Source organism: Coffea eugenioides, chromosome 8 (assembly GCF_003713205.1).
Source record: "Coffea eugenioides isolate CCC68of chromosome 8, Ceug_1.0, whole genome shotgun sequence".
NCBI classification, from domain to species: domain Eukaryota; kingdom Viridiplantae; phylum Streptophyta; class Magnoliopsida; order Gentianales; family Rubiaceae; genus Coffea; species Coffea eugenioides.
This window is the reverse complement of record NC_040042.1, coordinates 47,092,142-47,111,017: the sequence shown is the minus strand read 5'-3', so window position 1 is coordinate 47,111,017 and position 18,876 is coordinate 47,092,142. Positions and strand designations below refer to the sequence as shown.

Sequence of the window (18,876 nt, the reverse complement as noted above, 5' to 3'; positions counted from 1 at the left end):
AATTCTCTCTACTTAGAAAATAAAATAAATGATTTTTTGAGCTGTTTTTTTGTTGAATTATATCAGGGTATTTTGGTCATTTTGACCATTTCCGTTAAGTTTAACGGATTCCGTCACCTTTACAATTTAGTTCAAAGCATGAGGGGTCGTGTTGTATATTTTGAAACCATGGGGGGCTTTTCTGTGTATTAGGTTTATCACAGGGGGCTTTTTTGTTTTTTACCCAAAAAATTATGGTCAATTATTGATTAAATTAATAAAAAGCCTAGTAGTTGGTAATGGAGTGAAAAAATGTATGAGAGTAAACTTGACACCAATAATTTTAGACATTTCAAGATGAAGGTGAAGGGATAGAGTGTCCAAGAAAAAGTTGAAATGACTCCAACTCAAAACATCCATATAATATGAGAATGAAATGCATAAGTGGGAAAAACCTTTTCATTCCGATTGATTATCGCGTACCAAATGTAGAGTAAGGAAAATTGCGTCGTTTTTCGTCATCACATTTTCCTATTACATTTTTCCTTCACATGCATCAAATCGCTACAGTAATTTTTCCATAGAAAATGACGGAAAATACAATCCAAACAGGGCTTGAGGCTCTGTTTAATAATCTGATTCAGCATTTAAATTTAATAGAATCAGATCTTAACATATTCAGATCTGTTTGATAATAAAAAATTGTACATTTGAATTAATTAAGTGGTACTGAATTTTTTTGGCAAAACTTGTTTCTAAAATTAAGTAATAAGATATTCGCTTATCACTGAATATGATATGCACTCAGATGTATTAGATTTAATTCTTAACAATTTAATAACTTAATGAATTCAAATTTTAGATTCAAATTTCAGATTTCAGTTTTATCAAACACAAACTTAGTAATCAAATCAACACAATCACACTTGGAGCCACTAACCATGAGTAACGACATTGAGCCGGTCCGTATGAAATAGTACTGTGTTACACATATTTGATCATCCCCAAGACTAACCTCTTCAACATTTGATTTATTTTTTGGAAAAGAGGAAAGATGCAGGTGTCGTCTCGAGACTTTCGGCCATTTGACTGAGTTCCTATGGAATGCATCTTGTAATGTTCTTAAGCTATACGGTTTCTAGCAAATTCATTAATACAATTCTAATTTTATTGAACCCAAAAAGAAAAAAAAAATTTTGTTTAATCTCGCAAATCACTCACCTCTGTTTCTAGAATTTAGGCACATCCACCTTTTATCTTGTAGAGCCTCGTTCTATTTTTTTTTTTTTTTTTATCAGACTTTTGAAGTTAGTTAATTAAATCTAATCCCAAATTAAACCCCAAAAGTCTCGTTCTATTTTCTAAAGTCTCTGCAATTGACAGTAACAAATGCTAACCATTACTCCTTTTTAAACAGCTTGACATCTTGGTCTGGTCATTTTCAAGATGAGTTCGAATAAGCTTAGCAAATTAATTTAGTTTTAAGCCTGCGGTGTCGAATTCACGAAACTAACGTTCTGTTTCGTAATTGATGAAAAACGGTGCATTTTGTAAGTCCAGATGATGAATATTCACACACTTTGCTATCGTTCTGTTTTTGACATGATTCTCAAAAACACAGCACAATCCAGCCAGATGATGCAATATTCAAACATCTCCCTGTCATTCTGTAAATTCTCAAAATGCAACATACAGTTCAGTAGTGTTTCCAACTTCGTGTGTTTGCATACAGTCTCGATAGCATGCATGCAATGCAATCCCGACTCCCTTGGCCAACCACCTCTTCCTTACCTCCTCCTTCGTCATTGATCAAGCAACCAAGAATTAGAATAAGACACAATTATATACATACAAGACAAGTAAAATCAGCTTTCTTGATCATTCATCTCAACTAGGAGATCACTGGACAGCCCTCAACCACTATCCCTTTAGCGGTTGGGCAAGTGGCGTAAGGACAACCATCAAGGTCATTTCCCCACCAACTGAGAGTGATGTCTTCCAATCCCAGTGCCATATACAGCAGAACCCCCATAAAGGCCAAACCTGCATCTAATGCACCAGAGAGTACGTAATTGAAGCGTCGCCAAGACTCTGGCCTATATCTGTACCATACATAGCCTGATAAGAACCCAACTATAATCCAGGTGGTGTAGTTAACTGCAGTTGCCGGTGGCATGCTTCCGGTGGCTCCAATCAATACTGGCATGTTTATAAGTTTAATCCAATGTTGATTGGGGAAGGCCCTAGCAGCCAACCACACAAGAAGAGGAGCAATTGCTCCCCCAAGGAAGAACCAATTCACCATTGCGTACGTTCCCAAATCTCCAAAAATTCTACGTGGGCCGATGAGTCCCCAGATTACTGATGCATCATAAAATACACGATCACTTGGACAGGTCCATACTGATTGAGAAGATGTTGTCTCGCATATGTCCGGGATGGTCTCCAGCAACCACCATGCCGTGCCCAAATACACAAAAGCCGCTATTAGAGTTCCAACAACCTGAAAAACAAAACTTACTAATTGTACTTAGGCAGCTTTTAAATTAATAGAGTATTCGTTCGATTAAAGGAATGCTCATCAAGAAACGTACTTAAGCTGTAAGCAATTAATAGAAAGTGATCGAACCTGCGCCATAAACATTGTTCTGGGAGGAATTTTCATGTAATGGCCGAGCTTGAAATCTTGCAAGAAAGTTATGGCCTGAGACATGCTAATGTATCCATACACCTTGAAGCACATGTTTGCCACGGGATATCCCGGATATATGTAGCCGATGATATATTCGGTGATGATGTTCAACCCCGGTGACTATCATTTCAAGGATAAACTTTCAGGAAATCACACAAGTAACTTCTTGTGAGAGAGAGTGAAAAAAAAAATCAATCTTTTTTTTTTATGCATTGCAGTTTTCAAAAGTATGGGTACTAGTCATACTAGCTAGTATGATAAGGAATTACCTGGTTAGTGATGGCAGTGATTATGCCAATAGGCAGAGTGAAGAAAATGGCGATTAAACAAGCTAGTAGGACGCCCCACCATGGCAACTGAAGTTGCTCGTTGTAATATTCACAAACAAAAATTGTAAGCGCAATGTTTGCGACCAAAATGCACCAAAACCACCACTCGGGTACTTGATTGTACTTGCTCATGAGCCTTGTGTGTATGTCCATTTTCTTCTCTTTGAAACTTGATTTGCTCTGCTCCCATATTTCTCTGCATTTAGTTTGAAAGCTGAAATGTATGAGCTTTACACTTGCAACATCTAGTTCATCTCCACGATCAGCATCATTGTAAGATGAAACATCAAATCATAAGAAGCCCATGAAACTAATAGAAATAGGAGCGATGCAAGCAAGGAACATAGCAGCAGTACTCCTATTTAGCATTTAGGGGCGTACCTGCCATGGAAAAGACAAACGTGCGTAATGGTAGCAGTGAGAGCGGCAAAGCCAATGCCGTAAGTCATTGCAAAAAATGTGCTGAGATAAAGGGTTCCCTCTCGCTCATATGCCGCAATATCCAGGTGAAAGTTAGAGTCAATAATGGCGGTGATGTCGTAAACTTGGCCTTGGGCATTGAAGAGCTCATCGGAGAATATGGGGAAAGTCTTGGCTTTGTAAAGGTCGAGCCAGTAGGCTAGAGGAGTCAGCGCATACATGACCAGCACAAATCCTGCAGCAACATTGGCCGTGGCAAACCATGGGCTTGCCAATGGGCTTCCTAGATAGGATGAGATTGTGGACCAGTCAAGCCCCATGGCCCCAATTCCCAGCCCATTCAGGCCGGAACCTAGCTGCTGGGCTAGGATTGATGTAGGAAAGATCCAACACAGCCATGAAAGGGAGGTTAGCATTTGGAAAAGGTAGCCTGGAAATACATAGTAAGCAAAGCTGGAAATGAAGGCAATTAGAAAGAATTGGGTTCGCGTTAGACCCCTTCTGGGCCTTTCTTCCTTCTCATGGAGAGCCCTGTAAAAATTATAAATGCATTAATAATAATAATTTGTTTTTGTTTCTTCTTTTAACAACAATATATCGACATTATTTGAATGTTCAACGAATTTCTGCGGACTGAAAAGTTAAAACCAGTTACTTAGAAAATGGTGAGTTGAGTGCATTTTGATCCATGGAAGTCGCAGCAGCAAGCCAGCAACACTATATATTATCAGTATATACATGGGTATATGTATAGAATTATTTACATGATGCAGGCAGTAGGCAGTAAATTTAGTCGGTCGGTGCAAACCTGAACAAGGAGACTTGGACTAGATTGGCTGGCCACCACATGGCCGCCGGCTCCACCAAATACCTTCTGAAAATACCAGCCCATCCAAACCCCAACACCTACCATTCAAATTAACCATGTATTCACTACTAATCCAATATGATCATCTTCATATGTATGTATGTATGTATGTTTGTATATGTATATATATATATAGGTGCATATACATCCAGCAACCATTCAACTCATTAAGCACAGGCAAGTAGGTAGGATATATATCTAGGAGTTGGCTTACAACGTAGTACTATGTACTAATTACCTGAGTTGTTAAAACAACAATCAAGGACACGAAGAAGGTGATGTGCCGTTTATAGAAAGCCTTGACAACAGTGACTATGTGAATAGCATAAACGGTGCCCGCACCAGAGTTTGCGAATATGGTTATCAACACGTGTTCTTTTACATTGAATGGCCCCGGATTCAGCGAGAATTCCCAGCGGCTCCCTTTGAAGAAGGCCCCTTTGGGGAGCCTGGCAGCCATGAGCTGGCCCAGAGGGACTACGGCTATCTGAGCCGAGATGGCTGTGATGGTCAAGGGTTCGGTTCTGTACCAGAAGAACTGGTTCAGAAAGGACAGCAAGATGCAGGAGAGCGTCCCCAGCACCCACATTCTGAAGGTGAGGACCGGAAGAGAAGGGTCGTCTGTGGTTGGTACCGTAAGTGCCACCTGCGGGATTGGCGAATTTTCTTCTTCTTCTTCTTCGTCGTATACATGGTGGACCTCATTAGATTTGGAGCTCGATAGTGCATAAACATCATCATCATTAATGTCTTCATCTTTCGAGACTGCGCAGATGGAGATTAGTTCATTGTTTTACGACGATGGAGTTGTTGTAAAACAAGAAACAAGGGGTCTTTAACTAGCTATTACTCTGTAGGCTTTGACTTTATCTTAATGCATCTTTATTTACCAAAAAAAAACAGGAGTAAAACAGATGGATCAGTATAACTGGAAACTGTACCTATATCTAGCTAGCTAGCCAGCCCGCTAATACCACTACTAATTAGAGCGTAGAGAGAGCACTTACTTATGAGAGGAGCCCGAATCTCATCTGCTGATGATTCTTCCATTGCTGCTCCCGATAAGCTCTTAATGAAGCTGCTCTTTCTATATATATATATATATACAGTACACACAAACAATATAACGGAGCAGTACTTTCTCGTCACCGCTATTCTGTAGTAAGTATTCTTGATTCGTTAGACTTGTAGGTGGAAGTGATTCTTAACTAAAGAATCTCGTTCCGTGTGCAGGTAGACAAGATAAATTTTAGTTGCTACTACTTATTAATTATGCAGGTGTCATGAACAAAAAAAAGTTTAAGTGAGGGCTGGGATTTTTGAAACTTGAGGACTCTAATTTGTTAGTTGTAAATTTGGAGAATGGTAGCGTGCAAAGTTATATCATATCATATGAGAGGATGAACTCCGCCCTGGGCTGGTGGGTGAGTTGTTGCAGTTGGCGGGCCACGTGGTGCTCTGTTGACTCGCTTTGCCTTTCCCAGTTGAAGTTAATGGTCAACGTATCATTAGGATTTGAGTGAGACTTAAAAAAAAAAATCATTGCTTAATTCCACCCTTCACATCATGGAATGATGGAAATGGAATAATACTTGATGGAAATTCAAGCTTCCTGTCGAAATATAATACTTCTTTTAGCAGTTGCTTAATTACTCCAATAAAACTTGAAAAGTTTATACATATGTAGTATAATAATGTAGCCTCAAGTCGCTGAAATAAACCGAAAGAGAAATATTTCGGCCGTTGCTTGCATTGCGTGGAATTCAGAGAAGTTAAAGATCCTGCCATTTTTTTTTTTCCAATTTAATCACCTCTAGAATTTCTTTATTTCTAGAAATTAGGCGAGAGGTGTTGAATAATGAATATTGGAAACTGGTCTCCTTCAATGCATGGGGTTTAGGGTATGAAAGCAACTTGCCAAGGATCCTGAGAGGGGAGGATGTAGGGTTTTTTGTTTACAAGGAAAAACAAACATTTTTATTAATACTCCCTCCGTCCCACTTTGATAGTCCTGTTTCTTTTTTCACACAGTTTAAGAAAAAGTAGTTAACTTTGTTGGAAAAGTAAATTTAGATTGCTATTTTTCTAAATACCCTCACATTAAATATGGTACAACTTTATGAGAACTTGAATTGATAGTAAAAAAAGAATCAACTCTCATTAAATGGGGTAAGTTTATAGTAACAACTACTTACATTGAATAAGGGTATTTTAAGAAAATTAAAATACAACTACATTCTTCAATTGGAAAGTGGACTACAATTTGGAACAGATGAAAAAGGAATACAGGACTATCAAAGTGGGACGGAGGGAGTATATTATTGGATGACGCGAAGGGGCCATTTTATTAATACTAAGAAATTACAAAAGTTGTAGCCTTAACAGCCAAATTATGAGCCAAATTGACTGTTGATCTGCTAACTTTGACAAAAATAATTTTAGCAAAAAAATTGGTAAAATGCACGAGACATCTCGTAAAAATTGGTAAAATTGGAAGTGTTTCTGGAAATTAATGTGTGTTCTTCCTGCTCAGGTATCATGCTATCAAAGACTAGTTCAGTAAACATGGGTTGACTCTTCAATTATTGCCTTGAAGCCTTCAAGACGGGGTTTTTTTTTTTTTGGGAATGAATCCTGGTTCCATTATGGGGGGGGCCTTGTTTTGAAGGAGCGTTTCGTTATAGTTACATTGATTGATTCTAGTGAATGGATTTGACGATCTGTTTATCTCATAAAAGTGCTTATCAGAAAGCTGTTACAGTGAAATTTTCTTAAAATCAAAAGATCTGAACAATAAACCCAAGATTATGGTATTTACGGGCTCATATTGTGCAAATAGGTCTCAGACGAATGGATGTAGTTTTTAATTTTTAACGAAAATTTTGAAGGGACAAGAACAAATTTTAAAGGAAACTGTCCAACGTATTTGGATTTTTTCAGAAGTGAAAGCTTTGGAAGCATCAATTTTTGGGCCATCCTCCCGGTACCCCATATCCGCCATTGCTCAACAGCATATCACAAAATCTTGGGAGCAATGAATTTTGATCATCCGACAGACAGGTACACATACGCCTGTTGGCCCAAGCAATAATGGTTCAAAAATCATTAAGCTGCACAAGATAAGCTGCAAGATTAGAAAAGGCATCTCCCAAAGCACAAAAACGCTCGAGTATCACCTTCCTCCTCCCCTTAAACTTAAAGAAAGAAAGGGGACAAACACACACACACACACACACACAAAATTATTTTTTGCTCTGTACTTTCTACCCCTTAACAGTGACAATTGAATATCACGTTCTTAAATTTTAAAAAAAAAACACACACACACACACACAATTATGTCGCTTTTTAATTATGATTATTCTCAAATAAAGAGGGAGCTCATGGTTCGCTCGAATGATGTCTTCAGCTTTTACACGAAGAAGAACAGGCAAAAAGAAGACTGGAGCCTTGACGAGGAGGCAATGGCATGTGAAGTAACCTTTTGAGAACAAATTTTGACCATTTAAAGTTGGAGCAAATGATCTTTATTTTTATCAAGCTGTAAACCTTTTTCTTTTTTTATTTATTTACATATACAAGAAAATATGTGCAACTGCAAAAATAAATATGCATCCGGATATTTGAAGGATTGAGGAATGAATCACATAATTGATCAATACTTGATCTGAAAGCATTTGATGCTTCGAATTCATCATCTCGTCGTATTCCGGCTTATCTCAACAATTTTATGTTTCCATTGAATTTGGCAACTAGTCACCCTTCTGTTTTAAGGTTAGGAGTTCCACTAATTAGGCAAAGTATTGTAAGTAACTTTTTCTAATTTAGTAGCTTATTTTTACGGTTTGTAGGTTAGTATTCCTACTATTTCCATCATTTTGCATAGTTAGTGTTGGTTAAAACGAAAATTGAGGAGTTTCGGGTAGCCACAATTGCCACATTAACTGATAAGGTCGAAAGATAAACCAAACTATTTAATCTTTGAACTTGATTCGAGCTCGTCTGAGCTTGATTCGACAATTGGTCAAGTCAAATTTGAACAAAATTTTATATTCGATATCTTTTAATCTCGATAAAAAACCTCGTTCAAGTTCGATTCGAAAATAAACAAACTGAATTTGAACAAGTTTCAAACTGGTTAAAAAAAATTAAAAGATTGAACTTTAGAACGTTCGATTTGATTACACTCATTTAAATCCCTGGTTGCTAAAAGGTCAAGATTAGTACAAAATAAATTATAAAGCTCGCATTACATTACATTATGTATATCGTTTCTAATACTATATGTGGGATCTAAAAAAATTTGTTTTATGCTTACCTTACAATCAAAGTGATATACATTCCAAAAAATTGAGCGTATATTTTATTTTGTTGAATTGAGCGAAACATTTCTGCTTGAACTGCCTTCCCTAAAATGAGTGTAATACTACTGTAATCTTGTATATTTATTTATTTTTTTTAAAAAAATTGACTTTGTCAACTCAGCTAACCTTGAGTTTGATAAGCATATACACATGATTTATATTAAGAATTTTTTTTTTACCGTTGTAATTTTTTTTTTGGGGTCTAATTTAATCAAGTCCTAACAAATTACAGGTACTATATATATATTTTCTGTGGCGCAACTTGTCATCTTCTAATCAAAGAGCTCACCAAACTCCGACAGACCTCAACAGTTCCCAAACCCTCTGAAAACCTCCGCCCCTAACTTCTTCCTCCTCTTTACGCTTAACTTCTCCTTCTCTCTCACGTACGATCCCCCCACAAATTTCAACTGATCCCCGCATAATCATTCCACAATGGTCAGGTTAGATCAAAATTGCATTTATTTCCTTAATTACATGAAGAAACCGAACAAAAAGAGGGAGGAAAGGACCAGCATCTGTTAAAACTCGTAGCTGAAGTTCTTGATTTTCATATTGAAACTTCTTTTAGCTAATGACTTAGTGTTTGCAATTGGGTTTTTCTGTTTATTGTTTGGGTTGTATATTTTTATCAAATATTTCTTGTTTAAACATGTGATTCTGTCGCTATCACTTTCTTCTTGTATTGTCTTTTTTCACTTCTTAATAGCTAATTGTATGTTTTTACTCAATTCATCATGATTGGCTTTTCCTTTGATTGCAATCTAGGTATTGATCACCGTGTTGAGCTGCTGTTTCTTGTTTGACTGTTGTTAGCAGATATCCAGTCAAAGAATTTTGGTTAAAGGTATAGGATTTGGAAGGCTCGCTTGAATTTTGGCAGAAATGTGAGGTCCTTTCTCGCTTGCCTTCCTTCATACTATTGTTGTTATGCATTTCTATGCAAGTTTTGATTTTTATACGTCAGTTTTTTTCTAGCTTGTTTCATTGTTTCCATTGTTTTAGCCATGATGATCTTGATTTACAGCTGCTTCTTTAGTGTCGGTGTTGATCTTGCTCGTCAATGGCTGAGTTGATGGGGCCAAGATTGTACAGTTGCTGTAATTGTAGAAATCAAGTTGCACTTCATGATGATGTCATTTCCAAAGCATTTCAGGTCAATTTTTATCTTTTCGGTGAAATAACTATTGTGTGGACACTAAAAAAAATTTGATCTTCAATCTATTTATTGGGGGTGTTTGAGATTGCTTTATTCAGTAGGGTAGTTTCAGTAAGAGGAACATTCAAATTGAGTATTGGATGCTTACACTTCAGAGGCTGCTCTAAAAACTCCTCTATGCAGTTCTTTTGAAACAAATTTTAGATGCAAAGAGATTTCTGTGCATTTGTAACCTAAAATTGGTGATCAGAAGTCATTCTAAGAAATGATTTGGGGCATTCACACAGTTGCTCAAGAATATGCTTCTTGAATCGAATTCAAATTACAATTCAACTCAAACAAGATAGCTGTCATGATATTTGGCTTTGTTCCTTTGAAATTGTAGCTTCAATCTATACTTCGTTGATCAATGGAAAGATTCAAGTATGACTGTATTGGGAGATGTAAATTATTAGTTAAAGGATATCTCTTGGTATTTGTCCTATAATATTGCTGGCTATTTATGAAATAGGGAAGAAATGGTCGAGCCTTTCTATTCTCCCATGCAATGAATGTTGTTGTGGGGCCTAAAGAGGATAGGCAGCTTATGACCGGCCTCCACACAGTCGCTGATGTCTATTGTAATGATTGCCGTGAGGTGCTGGGTTGGAAATATGAACGAGCTTATGAAGAAACACAGAAGTACAAGGAAGGGAAGTTTATACTTGAAAAGTCAAAAATTGTGAAGGAAAACTGGTAGTGCAGGTTAGCGATTGTCCTCTGTACGAAATATGGGCGCAAGTTTGATAATGGTTGCATATATGTATCGAACAATTTCTCATCAATTCAAAGTGTTGATTCATTGTTTGTTGCTGTGGATATCTTCTGGATTTCCTCTGGACTATTTTGGAGATCATGGGATTCGTACATAAATACGTCATATTCAATATCTCTATCTTTGTGCTCCCTTGATTAGTTGAAATAATAAACTTGTATCCTCCCTTTCAATGGGGAAGCCAGATTTAGTTCATTCTATGGTGATATTCCAAATTTGCATTCTATGCCATGATCATTTCTGTCTTAGCACCTTTCATCTTCCATAATCATAGACTTCTGGCAAAGAGAGTTGTTCAGCCTGGAAATTTTACTTTAAAAATGAGAATTCTACTGCCTCAGATAAAGTTATTCTCATTCGCTAATAGCTAATAGCTGTCTTCGAATTTGCCTAGTAACAGCAAGAATGAAATTTGATGGTCAGGCCCAAACACCCAATACAGATCATCTTCATGGAATGACCCCCTAGAGTTTTTACATCTTAGCATAGGACATATTCTCTCTGTCTGCTGTATTTATACACTTGTCCTGGAGAAGTGGTGAAAACTGGAGATAATAGGAGTGTGTGAATGTAATTTTGTCTTGTTACTAATCAGCTAACTCTTAGATGAGATAATGTCTCAAGTTGAGACAACCTAATGAAGAAGTGTGTAGAGTTGGCAACGAATTGAATCAAGGCATGCCCAAGAGTTGGCAGGCACAGGTTTCAGTTTTGTGGGTCTATTCAAAGCTCTGGCTCCCGTTCTTGAATCCTCAGTAGTAAGTTGCTTCTTTTGCATTATAATATATTGGTCTTAAAAAGCCAAGCATCACAGGATCTCTATCAAGATTGAACTGTTATGGTTAGAGATAAGTTTAATTCTTTCAATTTTGACATGACTCAAAGTCACAGCCGATCACTCTTAATTTGTTTCCTTTTCGGGGGAATTGTTGAAATAAGAACCATTTTGTTGAACCAAACTCGAATATTGAACTAATTTCAGGTTTCACTGAAAATGACAGAAATCATTCCAGTGTTCTCAATTCATGTGCATTGGCTCCTGTTTCTCAGTACCATGGTTGCAAACGTCTTGAGAACGAACAAGTTGCAAATATACGGAGAATCACTCTTGAAAATAAAAGGAGACACCAAAAACAGAGCATGTTTTATTGATCAGATAGATTCCCAGAAGTTTCAGGAAAAGGGAGTTGTTTTTATTTTAATGCCCAAAAACAAAATGTACATAATGCTGTACAAACACAAAAGAAACAAACCCAAAAATGAAAAATAAAGATGTTGCAAAGAAACAATTTCCAAAAGGGAAATTTGCCAAATTGATCCCTAACATTTACCAAAAACACTTTTTTAGTCCCTAACATATAAAATCAGCCAAAATTGTCCTTCACATTTAAATTGTGATCCAATTTGGTCCTAATGCTCGTTTTTGCTCCTTTCTCCGGCTAAAAATAGCACGCCCCTCTCACGTGGTCATATTTTCAAGGGCAAAATTGAAAAACACAAATCCCAGATCCACTGGGGACGATCCCTGACCTCACAATTTTTATCTTGCTTCGACTCTCTAAGGACAGGCTCACCACAACGGTGACTAAGTTCACCTGAACAGAAGCATATTTGGAGGTGATCAGAAGAGGTGCCGCGTGTCGCTGGTGGAGGCGCGAGGAGAGAGAAGAGGGAGTGAAGTGAGGTGAGGTGAGGTACGCGACGCGCGCCAGTGGCGTCGAGCAGCGGCGTCGGCTGCTTCTCATGGATGCGGGCTGCGGCGTCGGGGCAGGCGGAGGATGAAATAGAGCCGCGCAGTGGCGGCGCGCTGAGCAGTGGGGCGGCGTGCGCTGGGGTCGCGGGTGAGCTGGTGGAAGGATCACGCGGGCAGTGCGCAGGGCAGCGGAGTAGAGATCCCGCGACAGTGGAGAGAGGCGGTGGACAAGCGAGGTTGAAGGGGCGGAGGATACGGCAGCGGTGATGAGGGCTCTCGGTCGCGATGGAGAAGAAGAAACAGGGGAAAAGAAGAAAGAAGAAGAAAGCTTTTGTTTTCCAATTTTGCCCTTGAAAATATGACCATGTGAGAGGGGCGTGCTATTTTTAGCCGGAGAAAGGAGCAAAAACGAGCATTAGGACTAAATTGGATCACAATTTAAATGTGAAGGACAATTTTGGCTGATTTTATATGTTAGGGACTAAAAAAGTGTTTTTGGTAAATGTTAGGGACCAATTTGGCAAATTTCCCTTTCCAAAACAAGCATTTTTTTTTATTATTTACAAACACATTTGATCCCAGCCAGATTTCTTTATCTGCCTGAAAAGAATTGTTCTCATTTGTTCAAAGAAGAAACTAAATGCCCATAAAACAGAAATAAAAAAAAAAACCTACAAGTAATATACATCAAGAAACAGGCATCGTCTTGCTTGTGGCCCACCTCTTCTTAGCATTTGCCAGTGCCTCCTCTCTCATCCTTAAAAGTTCATGGCAACACTGGTCGTATTGAACAGCTATTGCATTGAGTTCTAGCTTCAGCTCTAAGCATTGATCTTTTTCTGAGTCTTTTTCATTCAGAGGCGCAGAAGAAAAACTGAAGCACAAATCGTTAGATATTGCACTGCTAGAACCAACAATTGACAACCCTGATTTCTTTGTACATTCACTCATCACAGACTCACTGATATTACCGTCGTAAACCTCAGCGCCATATTTCTTGCAAACAATGCCTAAGTCAGAACTGCACAAAGAATTAGTAAATCCTTGATCGTGCTTTGATAACTTCTCAACTGACTCTTCAGCATCATGTCTGTCAACAAAAATGAATTCGGTAAAAGCATGCGGTTCATTTAAATCATGGCAGGGCATACTATTCGATCCCCGTTCTATGCTGTAGCTTGTTAAGAGGTGACCATTTTGACATATGCCAGACTTCTTGTTTAAGTCGCCTACTCCAGCCAAACTTTCAAATGACGGTTTCCAGTCGGGAACCATTTCTAAAATTAAACAGTCAATCAACTCCGCTATGAGAAAGACATCGTCACTCAATAAACCAAGCTGTTCAACCATCTCGCCAGCTATTGAAATCGCAGTATCAGCATCCAGATAGAACATAAAGTGGATATTCCTTACCCGCCCTGTTGAAAACAAACAAAAGCTTAACTTTTTGGAATAGAGTATTGCTTTTAAGAAGTATTGATACCTTGGCAACAGCTGAGTTCCTCACCATGAAAGTCAGCAATGCGCAATGTCAATGATATGGAACAACTATCACGAATTTCCCCTCGCAATCTAAATTCATTTCTGGTGTTGTATCTGTGCAACATTACGTTATGGGTTTCAATGGTGCTTTCTCCACAGGCATCATATGACACATTTCTGTATGTAGGTTCTATATCCATAGAAAGAGAATCAGCCTTGCAAAAGTTCATTGCTTTGGATGTAATACTAAGCGGTTGCACAAGATTGCACAGTAACTCCTTTGAACTTTCAGATGAAAGAAACGGATCTTTCAAGAGCTCTGCTGCATTCAACCTCTGACCTGCTGGGAGCAAACATTTTTCTATGAGCTGCTTTGCTTGGGGGTCCTTAACATTACCAAGCGCAGCTGGCTTTATCCCCTGGAGCAAAACATATTAGCCTACATTAAAAGAACGATTTAACAAAATATCAAAGATGTGCATGAAGCTACTCCTAGGTTAAAAACACAGAAAAAATTTAAATTATACACATTACATGGAGAAACTTGGCAATTTGGTTAACTTACTGAAGTGACCTTTTTATAGATTTGAGCTTGATTTTTGCATTCACCGTATGGATATTCACAGGTTATCATCTCCAACAAACACATGCCAAAAGAATAGATGTCAACAAGTTGATTATACTCCTCTTCATAGAGCTCAGGAGCCATAAATTCAGGAGTGCCTAGAAGAAAAAGCATTAAAATACTATACTTGCATCACAGTTGCAACATTGTTAATGCAAGTGAAAAGATTACCAATAACACTTCGCACAGTACGCTGCTGCATCATTGTTGCTAAGCCTAAATCTCCAATTTTAACTTCTCCATGATTTCCATTAACAAAGATATTGTCACACTTCAAATCTCTATGAATGATCGGTGGGTCATGATTGTGGAGATAGTGTAAGCCTTGCAGTATCTGTCTAGCCCAGTTCTTAATAGCCTTCAGCTCGACATTTCTGTGCTTCTTGCGGTACCTAAGTTCCCGTAATGAAGCAAATGAATTAGAGAACAAGAAGAAAACTGAGGTTTATATGGGAAAAGAACAACAGTACTCACTGCCTCAAACTTCCTGAAGTGAACAACTCAGTAATCATGTTTATTGTTTTGTTCTCATCATCAACCCAAGAGGTATATAACTTCATGATGTTCTCATGTTTCAATGTTCTCAACAGGTGAACCTCAGAATATAATCTTCGAAGATTTTCTGAAGACTGCAATGCGTCGTCAATGCTTACTTGGTTCCACGCAATTTCAATTCCATCTACTTCATCAAACCCCTTATAACTAGAAAGCAGAAGGAATCCAAAAAAAAAGAAAAAAATCATTTGCAACAGCATGTGGACGTTGAAATTGGTCAAACTGAAACTAAGATCACATCCATAAACTGAGTAATCTGCAAACAAACAGACAGCAGATAGGTCTAGGAACCATACACAATCTTGAATGCTCCTCTCCCCAAGATTTCATTATACTGAAGAAGAAAAACAAAGAAACATGGTGATGGAGTTGCTAAATCAAAAAATAGTAGCTAAAGACGTAACTTAAAAGAACAACACCATGAGAACCAGCAAGTATTTGAGCTCAACAAAAATTTGAAGTTAATACAACACCATAGAGCTTGCAAGTGCTAGCACTTGCATCTTCTACCATCAAATACATTTAAAGTTGAGTTTAATGTGCTGAAGCACAACTTTGTAAAAGGACCTAGGCCTTGTTTGTGTTGACAAGATACCAGGTGTAAGTTAGCTAGACCTCTAACGATCTCTGCAGCCACACAGGCACAGACCACTCACCAAAAAAAGGGTGAAGAATGAGCTTAGCTAAATCACAAGCACAAATTTTTATAGGGTAAACTCTTAACATTCTTGGTTGCTCAAAATTTCCTTCTCGGCAGTAAAGTTTACACAATCAAACTCCTTGAGCCTAAAATGAATTCAAAGTACGCAGACAAGACATCAACAAGGAAAATCAGTCTTCCTTAGCGATTCGCCTACTTAAACAGAGGCTTCGTTCGATTCTCTATCAGAATTGGAACTGGATTCCAATAGGAAATGTATATGATTCACTACAAGCTACAAGATTCCTAAAGAATATGATTAAAATTCCAACTTTCACAGATAAAATAAACAGCCTTAAACTAGTCAGAAGAAAAAATAATGTAAAATTAAAGAAAATCCATAAACTTAAGATGAATATGTTGATGGTGTCAAGTTCCGACACCTGTAGCTCAATAATCCATAGATCCACCAAAATGTTTCAATAAGAAGAGTAAAATGGAAATCACTCTAGCAAAAAATTAACATCAGGATTAAACACCAAACGAAGCAATTAAACATTCAAGAAAAAGAAATAGTTGCAAAAAAAAAAAAAAGTTCTATGTAGCTGAAATTGACACAGAAAAAACCCGAACCGTACCCGAATATATCGTTTATCGGGGGAAACTTCTAAAATAATATCATTCTCACTGGCCTCCAACTTCAGCTTAGCATTTGGCGCTGACAAAAACGAACCTGCCCTAGAATTCATCTCCGTAACAAACCCAATCTACCTTTCCCAAAATCTCTCTCCTTTTGATTTTTTGAAAAGAAAAAAACCAACAACTGAGGAGGAAAGAAAAAATTAAGAACTACAAGAAATCAAAGACGAGGACGACGATGTTCAGAAAATGCCTCGCAGGCAGCTGAAAATGAATCAACGGCAGATACGAAACGATCCGAACACCCATGAAAATTGATTTGCAACGCTGTTAGATTGAAATTCCAAATCGCAATTCGTCCAATTATCCTTGCCATTTTCCAGAAAAGAATTTATGTTTCATATAGCTATCTATTGAGGTATTTATAGCTGAAGGACTGATGGAAAAAGGGCTAAATGAGAGACCTTTTGGGGCACAAATTAGGGCTAAATGACCCTAAAACTTGAGCCCCTGAAATGAAGGAGAGAAAGAGAGAGTGATTGAGGAAAAGACGACCGAAAATAGAAGAGAATTTTGGAGAAGAAATATAAAGTCCCTGAAAATGAAAACGAATTTGTCCAGTGTTAGGATTCTTTTGGAAATAAATTGTGGGGTTATCTCCCTTTTGGGTTAAAGATTTAAAAAAAAAAAAAAAAAAGGAGGACAGGTGATCTTTCTTTTACTCTTTCCATGTGAAGATAATTAATAATATGTAAATAATTAATGGGTTTGGACAGCTCAGTTCCGGTTTGAATTGCCATTTTTAGTAGTTTTCATAAAAAAAAAATATATACTATATCGCATGCAAGGTAAAATGATATTTGAAAATATATATTTATAAAAAATATAAAATTTTTTCTATAAAAAATCACAATCTATTTGCTCGAATAATATTCCGATCACGTTATAAGTACATTTTTTAAATTACATTTTTATATTTTAAATCACCTCTTTATTTTATATATATCATATATCATCATAAAAAGTCTCTGGTGCCAGCCAGCCGGGGTTCAGGGCCGGGCATTGAATTTTAGATCCGATTGGGGTGATGGTCCATTATGGAATGCTTCTAGTGGTTAAGAAAATGGAATGGAATTAGCTCTTTAATTTTCCTCTTTCTTTGATTTGACAAAAAATAGCAGTAGCATATAGTATAATGCCTAGAATTTTTGCTACCATTACACACTTGCTTCTCATACATGATACAACAACTGAATTCTTTACTCGTTAATTGCAATTAATGATTTTTCCAAAATTCTGATGTCGATATATAATATATAATATTTAACTAGGAAAACTTGTAAGTTTCAAATTGTAACATGCCCAAACAATACTTAGTAGGCCATTCTATTATATTGCATTCGGGATAATAATAATTAATATTAGCAAATGAGTACTATAAAAAAGTATAAACACTTAACTGGAGACGTACTTCCTCTTTAGGTTATGAAAGAAACAGGTGAAGCTTGAGCTCAACTTGGTGTTAAAAACCCTCATTCGACGCAGTGGAACTAGAATTGTCCGTAGTACCTTGCCATCGAGGTGTCGTGGTGTAGTTGGTTATCACGTCAGTCTAACACACTGAAGGTCTCCGGTTCAAGTCCGGGCGACGCCATACAATTGCAAAAACACCATTTTTACCATTTTACCTTTTTCTCCCCATGTATTTTTACCATAGTACTAGCAACTTTTTTTTACCAAGTATTTCATTGAGAAATTATCTAGTCGGAGCCTTATTATTATCAGAGTTTATATCAGCAATGTTTTAGTTTAGGTAAGGTTTTACTAATTTTAAAAAAAAAAAGAAATTTACATATTACTCCCCATTTAGAAATGTTTTAGTTAAGTTAAAATTGTAGTAATTTTATTGGATTCAAATTCTATTAGTTTTATTATATAGCCTTTTTTTTTTACCACACTAGTGCCCTTTTTTTCCAAGTATTTTATTAGGAAATTATCTAGTCTACAAATATGAGTCTTCTTATTGTCATAGTTTTTATGTTAGCAGTGTTTTCATTAAGTTAAGACTTTAGAAATTTTTAAAAATAGAAATTTCATATTATTATTTAGAAATGTTATAGTTAAGATTTTAGTAATTTTATTGAATTTAGGTTATCGTAGTTTTATTATATAGGAAATTTGTGATTATAAGATTTGTTTACTAAGTCATACATAGTCTATAACAGCAGTCATTGAAAATAGTGAAATTTTGAAAATATTATCAGTGTTATTGATATTATATTGCTAATACTATTCTTATGATCTCTCCTACATATGTACGTATGTGTGTAAATTGCCTCCCCATATATATTAGATTTATAAAATTTATCCCATATACTTTTTCCATTTTTGGTGAAATTTTTTGGGTTCTGCAAATTTCATAGCGAGTTTGTGAGTTTAGGACAGAAAGGAAAGGATGATGAGAAAACTTAAATTCTGAGAGAAGAGAAGTAATTCTAATGTTGTTTGAGAGTTTTGGAAAGAAATGGAATGATTTTGGATAAATATATCAATAAAATTTCATTCAATAGTTTTGTGAGGATAAAATGGACAATTTAAAAAAGTTTTGTAAGCTTCC

The 18,876-nt window shown here is 36.8% G+C and overlaps 3 protein-coding genes and 1 non-coding gene across 10 annotated transcripts; 2 read left to right on the top strand and 2 right to left on the bottom strand.

Annotated features, from left to right (window-relative positions):
- Window positions 1–1,618: 1,618 nt before the first annotated feature.
- LOC113779067 (oligopeptide transporter 7) lies at window positions 1,619–5,611 on the bottom strand. Its single transcript, XM_027324491.1, has 7 exons — window positions 5,296–5,611; window positions 4,527–5,053; window positions 4,229–4,326; window positions 3,382–3,951; window positions 2,941–3,196; window positions 2,609–2,791; window positions 1,619–2,482 (listed from the first exon to the last, which is right to left on the bottom strand). Exons 1-7 carry the CDS (start codon window positions 5,336–5,338, stop codon window positions 1,871–1,873), a joined length of 2,289 nt encoding a protein of 762 aa, XP_027180292.1. The 5' UTR covers window positions 5,339–5,611; the 3' UTR covers window positions 1,619–1,870.
- Window positions 5,612–8,939: 3,328 nt separating this feature from the next.
- Window positions 8,940–10,820, top strand: LOC113779820 (protein yippee-like At4g27745). 6 transcript variants are annotated; one of them, XM_027325557.1, is made up of 4 exons: window positions 8,940–9,095; window positions 9,472–9,539; window positions 9,692–9,808; window positions 10,323–10,820. In XM_027325557.1, the coding sequence occupies exons 3-4, from the start codon at window positions 9,716–9,718 to the stop codon at window positions 10,548–10,550; spliced, it is 321 nt and encodes a 106-aa protein (XP_027181358.1). In that variant the 5' UTR covers window positions 8,940–9,095; window positions 9,472–9,539; window positions 9,692–9,715; the 3' UTR covers window positions 10,551–10,820. The 6 variants fall into 6 exon arrangements, with proteins under 6 accessions (XP_027181358.1, XP_027181353.1, XP_027181356.1 ...); XM_027325552.1 differs by having other exon boundaries at window positions 9,680–9,808; XM_027325555.1 differs by having other exon boundaries at window positions 9,421–9,539.
- A 2,029-nt stretch (window positions 10,821–12,849) lies between these two features.
- On the bottom strand, window positions 12,850–16,839 carry LOC113779944 (probable serine/threonine-protein kinase WNK10). Of its 2 annotated transcripts, none has more exons than XM_027325739.1 (7): window positions 16,259–16,839; window positions 15,277–15,314; window positions 14,900–15,127; window positions 14,597–14,817; window positions 14,375–14,523; window positions 13,826–14,219; window positions 12,850–13,736 (listed from the first exon to the last, which is right to left on the bottom strand). In XM_027325739.1, exons 1-7 carry the CDS (start codon window positions 16,367–16,369, stop codon window positions 13,006–13,008), a joined length of 1,872 nt encoding a protein of 623 aa, XP_027181540.1. In that variant the 5' UTR covers window positions 16,370–16,839; the 3' UTR covers window positions 12,850–13,005. The 2 variants fall into 2 exon arrangements, with proteins under 2 accessions (XP_027181540.1, XP_027181539.1); XM_027325738.1 differs by having other exon boundaries at window positions 14,366–14,523; window positions 16,259–16,838.
- Window positions 16,840–17,839: 1,000 nt separating this feature from the next.
- Window positions 17,840–17,913, top strand: TRNAV-AAC. The gene has a single exon. It is a non-coding gene; the product is annotated as a tRNA-Val (tRNA).
- Window positions 17,914–18,876: the final 963 nt, after the last annotated feature.

Coding starts and splice junctions, on each gene's coding strand:
- LOC113779944 (XM_027325738.1), bottom strand. CDS start 16,369: ATGAATTCTAGGGCAGGTTCGTTTTTGTCAGCGCCAAATGCTAAGCTG. Junction 14,818..14,899: donor ACTTCAGGAAGTTTGAGGCA/GTGAGTACTGTT, acceptor ACGGGAACTTAG/GTACCGCAAGAAGCACAGAA. Junction 14,220..14,365: donor TCTATAAAAAGGTCACTTCA/GTAAGTTAACCA, acceptor GTTTTGCTCCAG/GGGATAAAGCCAGCTGCGCT.
- LOC113779820 (XM_027325557.1), top strand. CDS start 9,716: ATGGCTGAGTTGATGGGGCCAAGATTGTACAGTTGCTGTAATTGTAGA. Junction 9,809..10,322: donor TCATTTCCAAAGCATTTCAG/GTCAATTTTTAT, acceptor TTTATGAAATAG/GGAAGAAATGGTCGAGCCTT.
- LOC113779067 (XM_027324491.1), bottom strand. CDS start 5,338: ATGGAAGAATCATCAGCAGATGAGATTCGGGCTCCTCTCATAA. Junction 2,792..2,940: donor TCACTGCCATCACTAACCAG/GTAATTCCTTAT, acceptor TTGAAATGATAG/TCACCGGGGTTGAACATCAT. Junction 2,483..2,608: donor GAACAATGTTTATGGCGCAG/GTTCGATCACTT, acceptor TTTGTTTTTCAG/GTTGTTGGAACTCTAATAGC.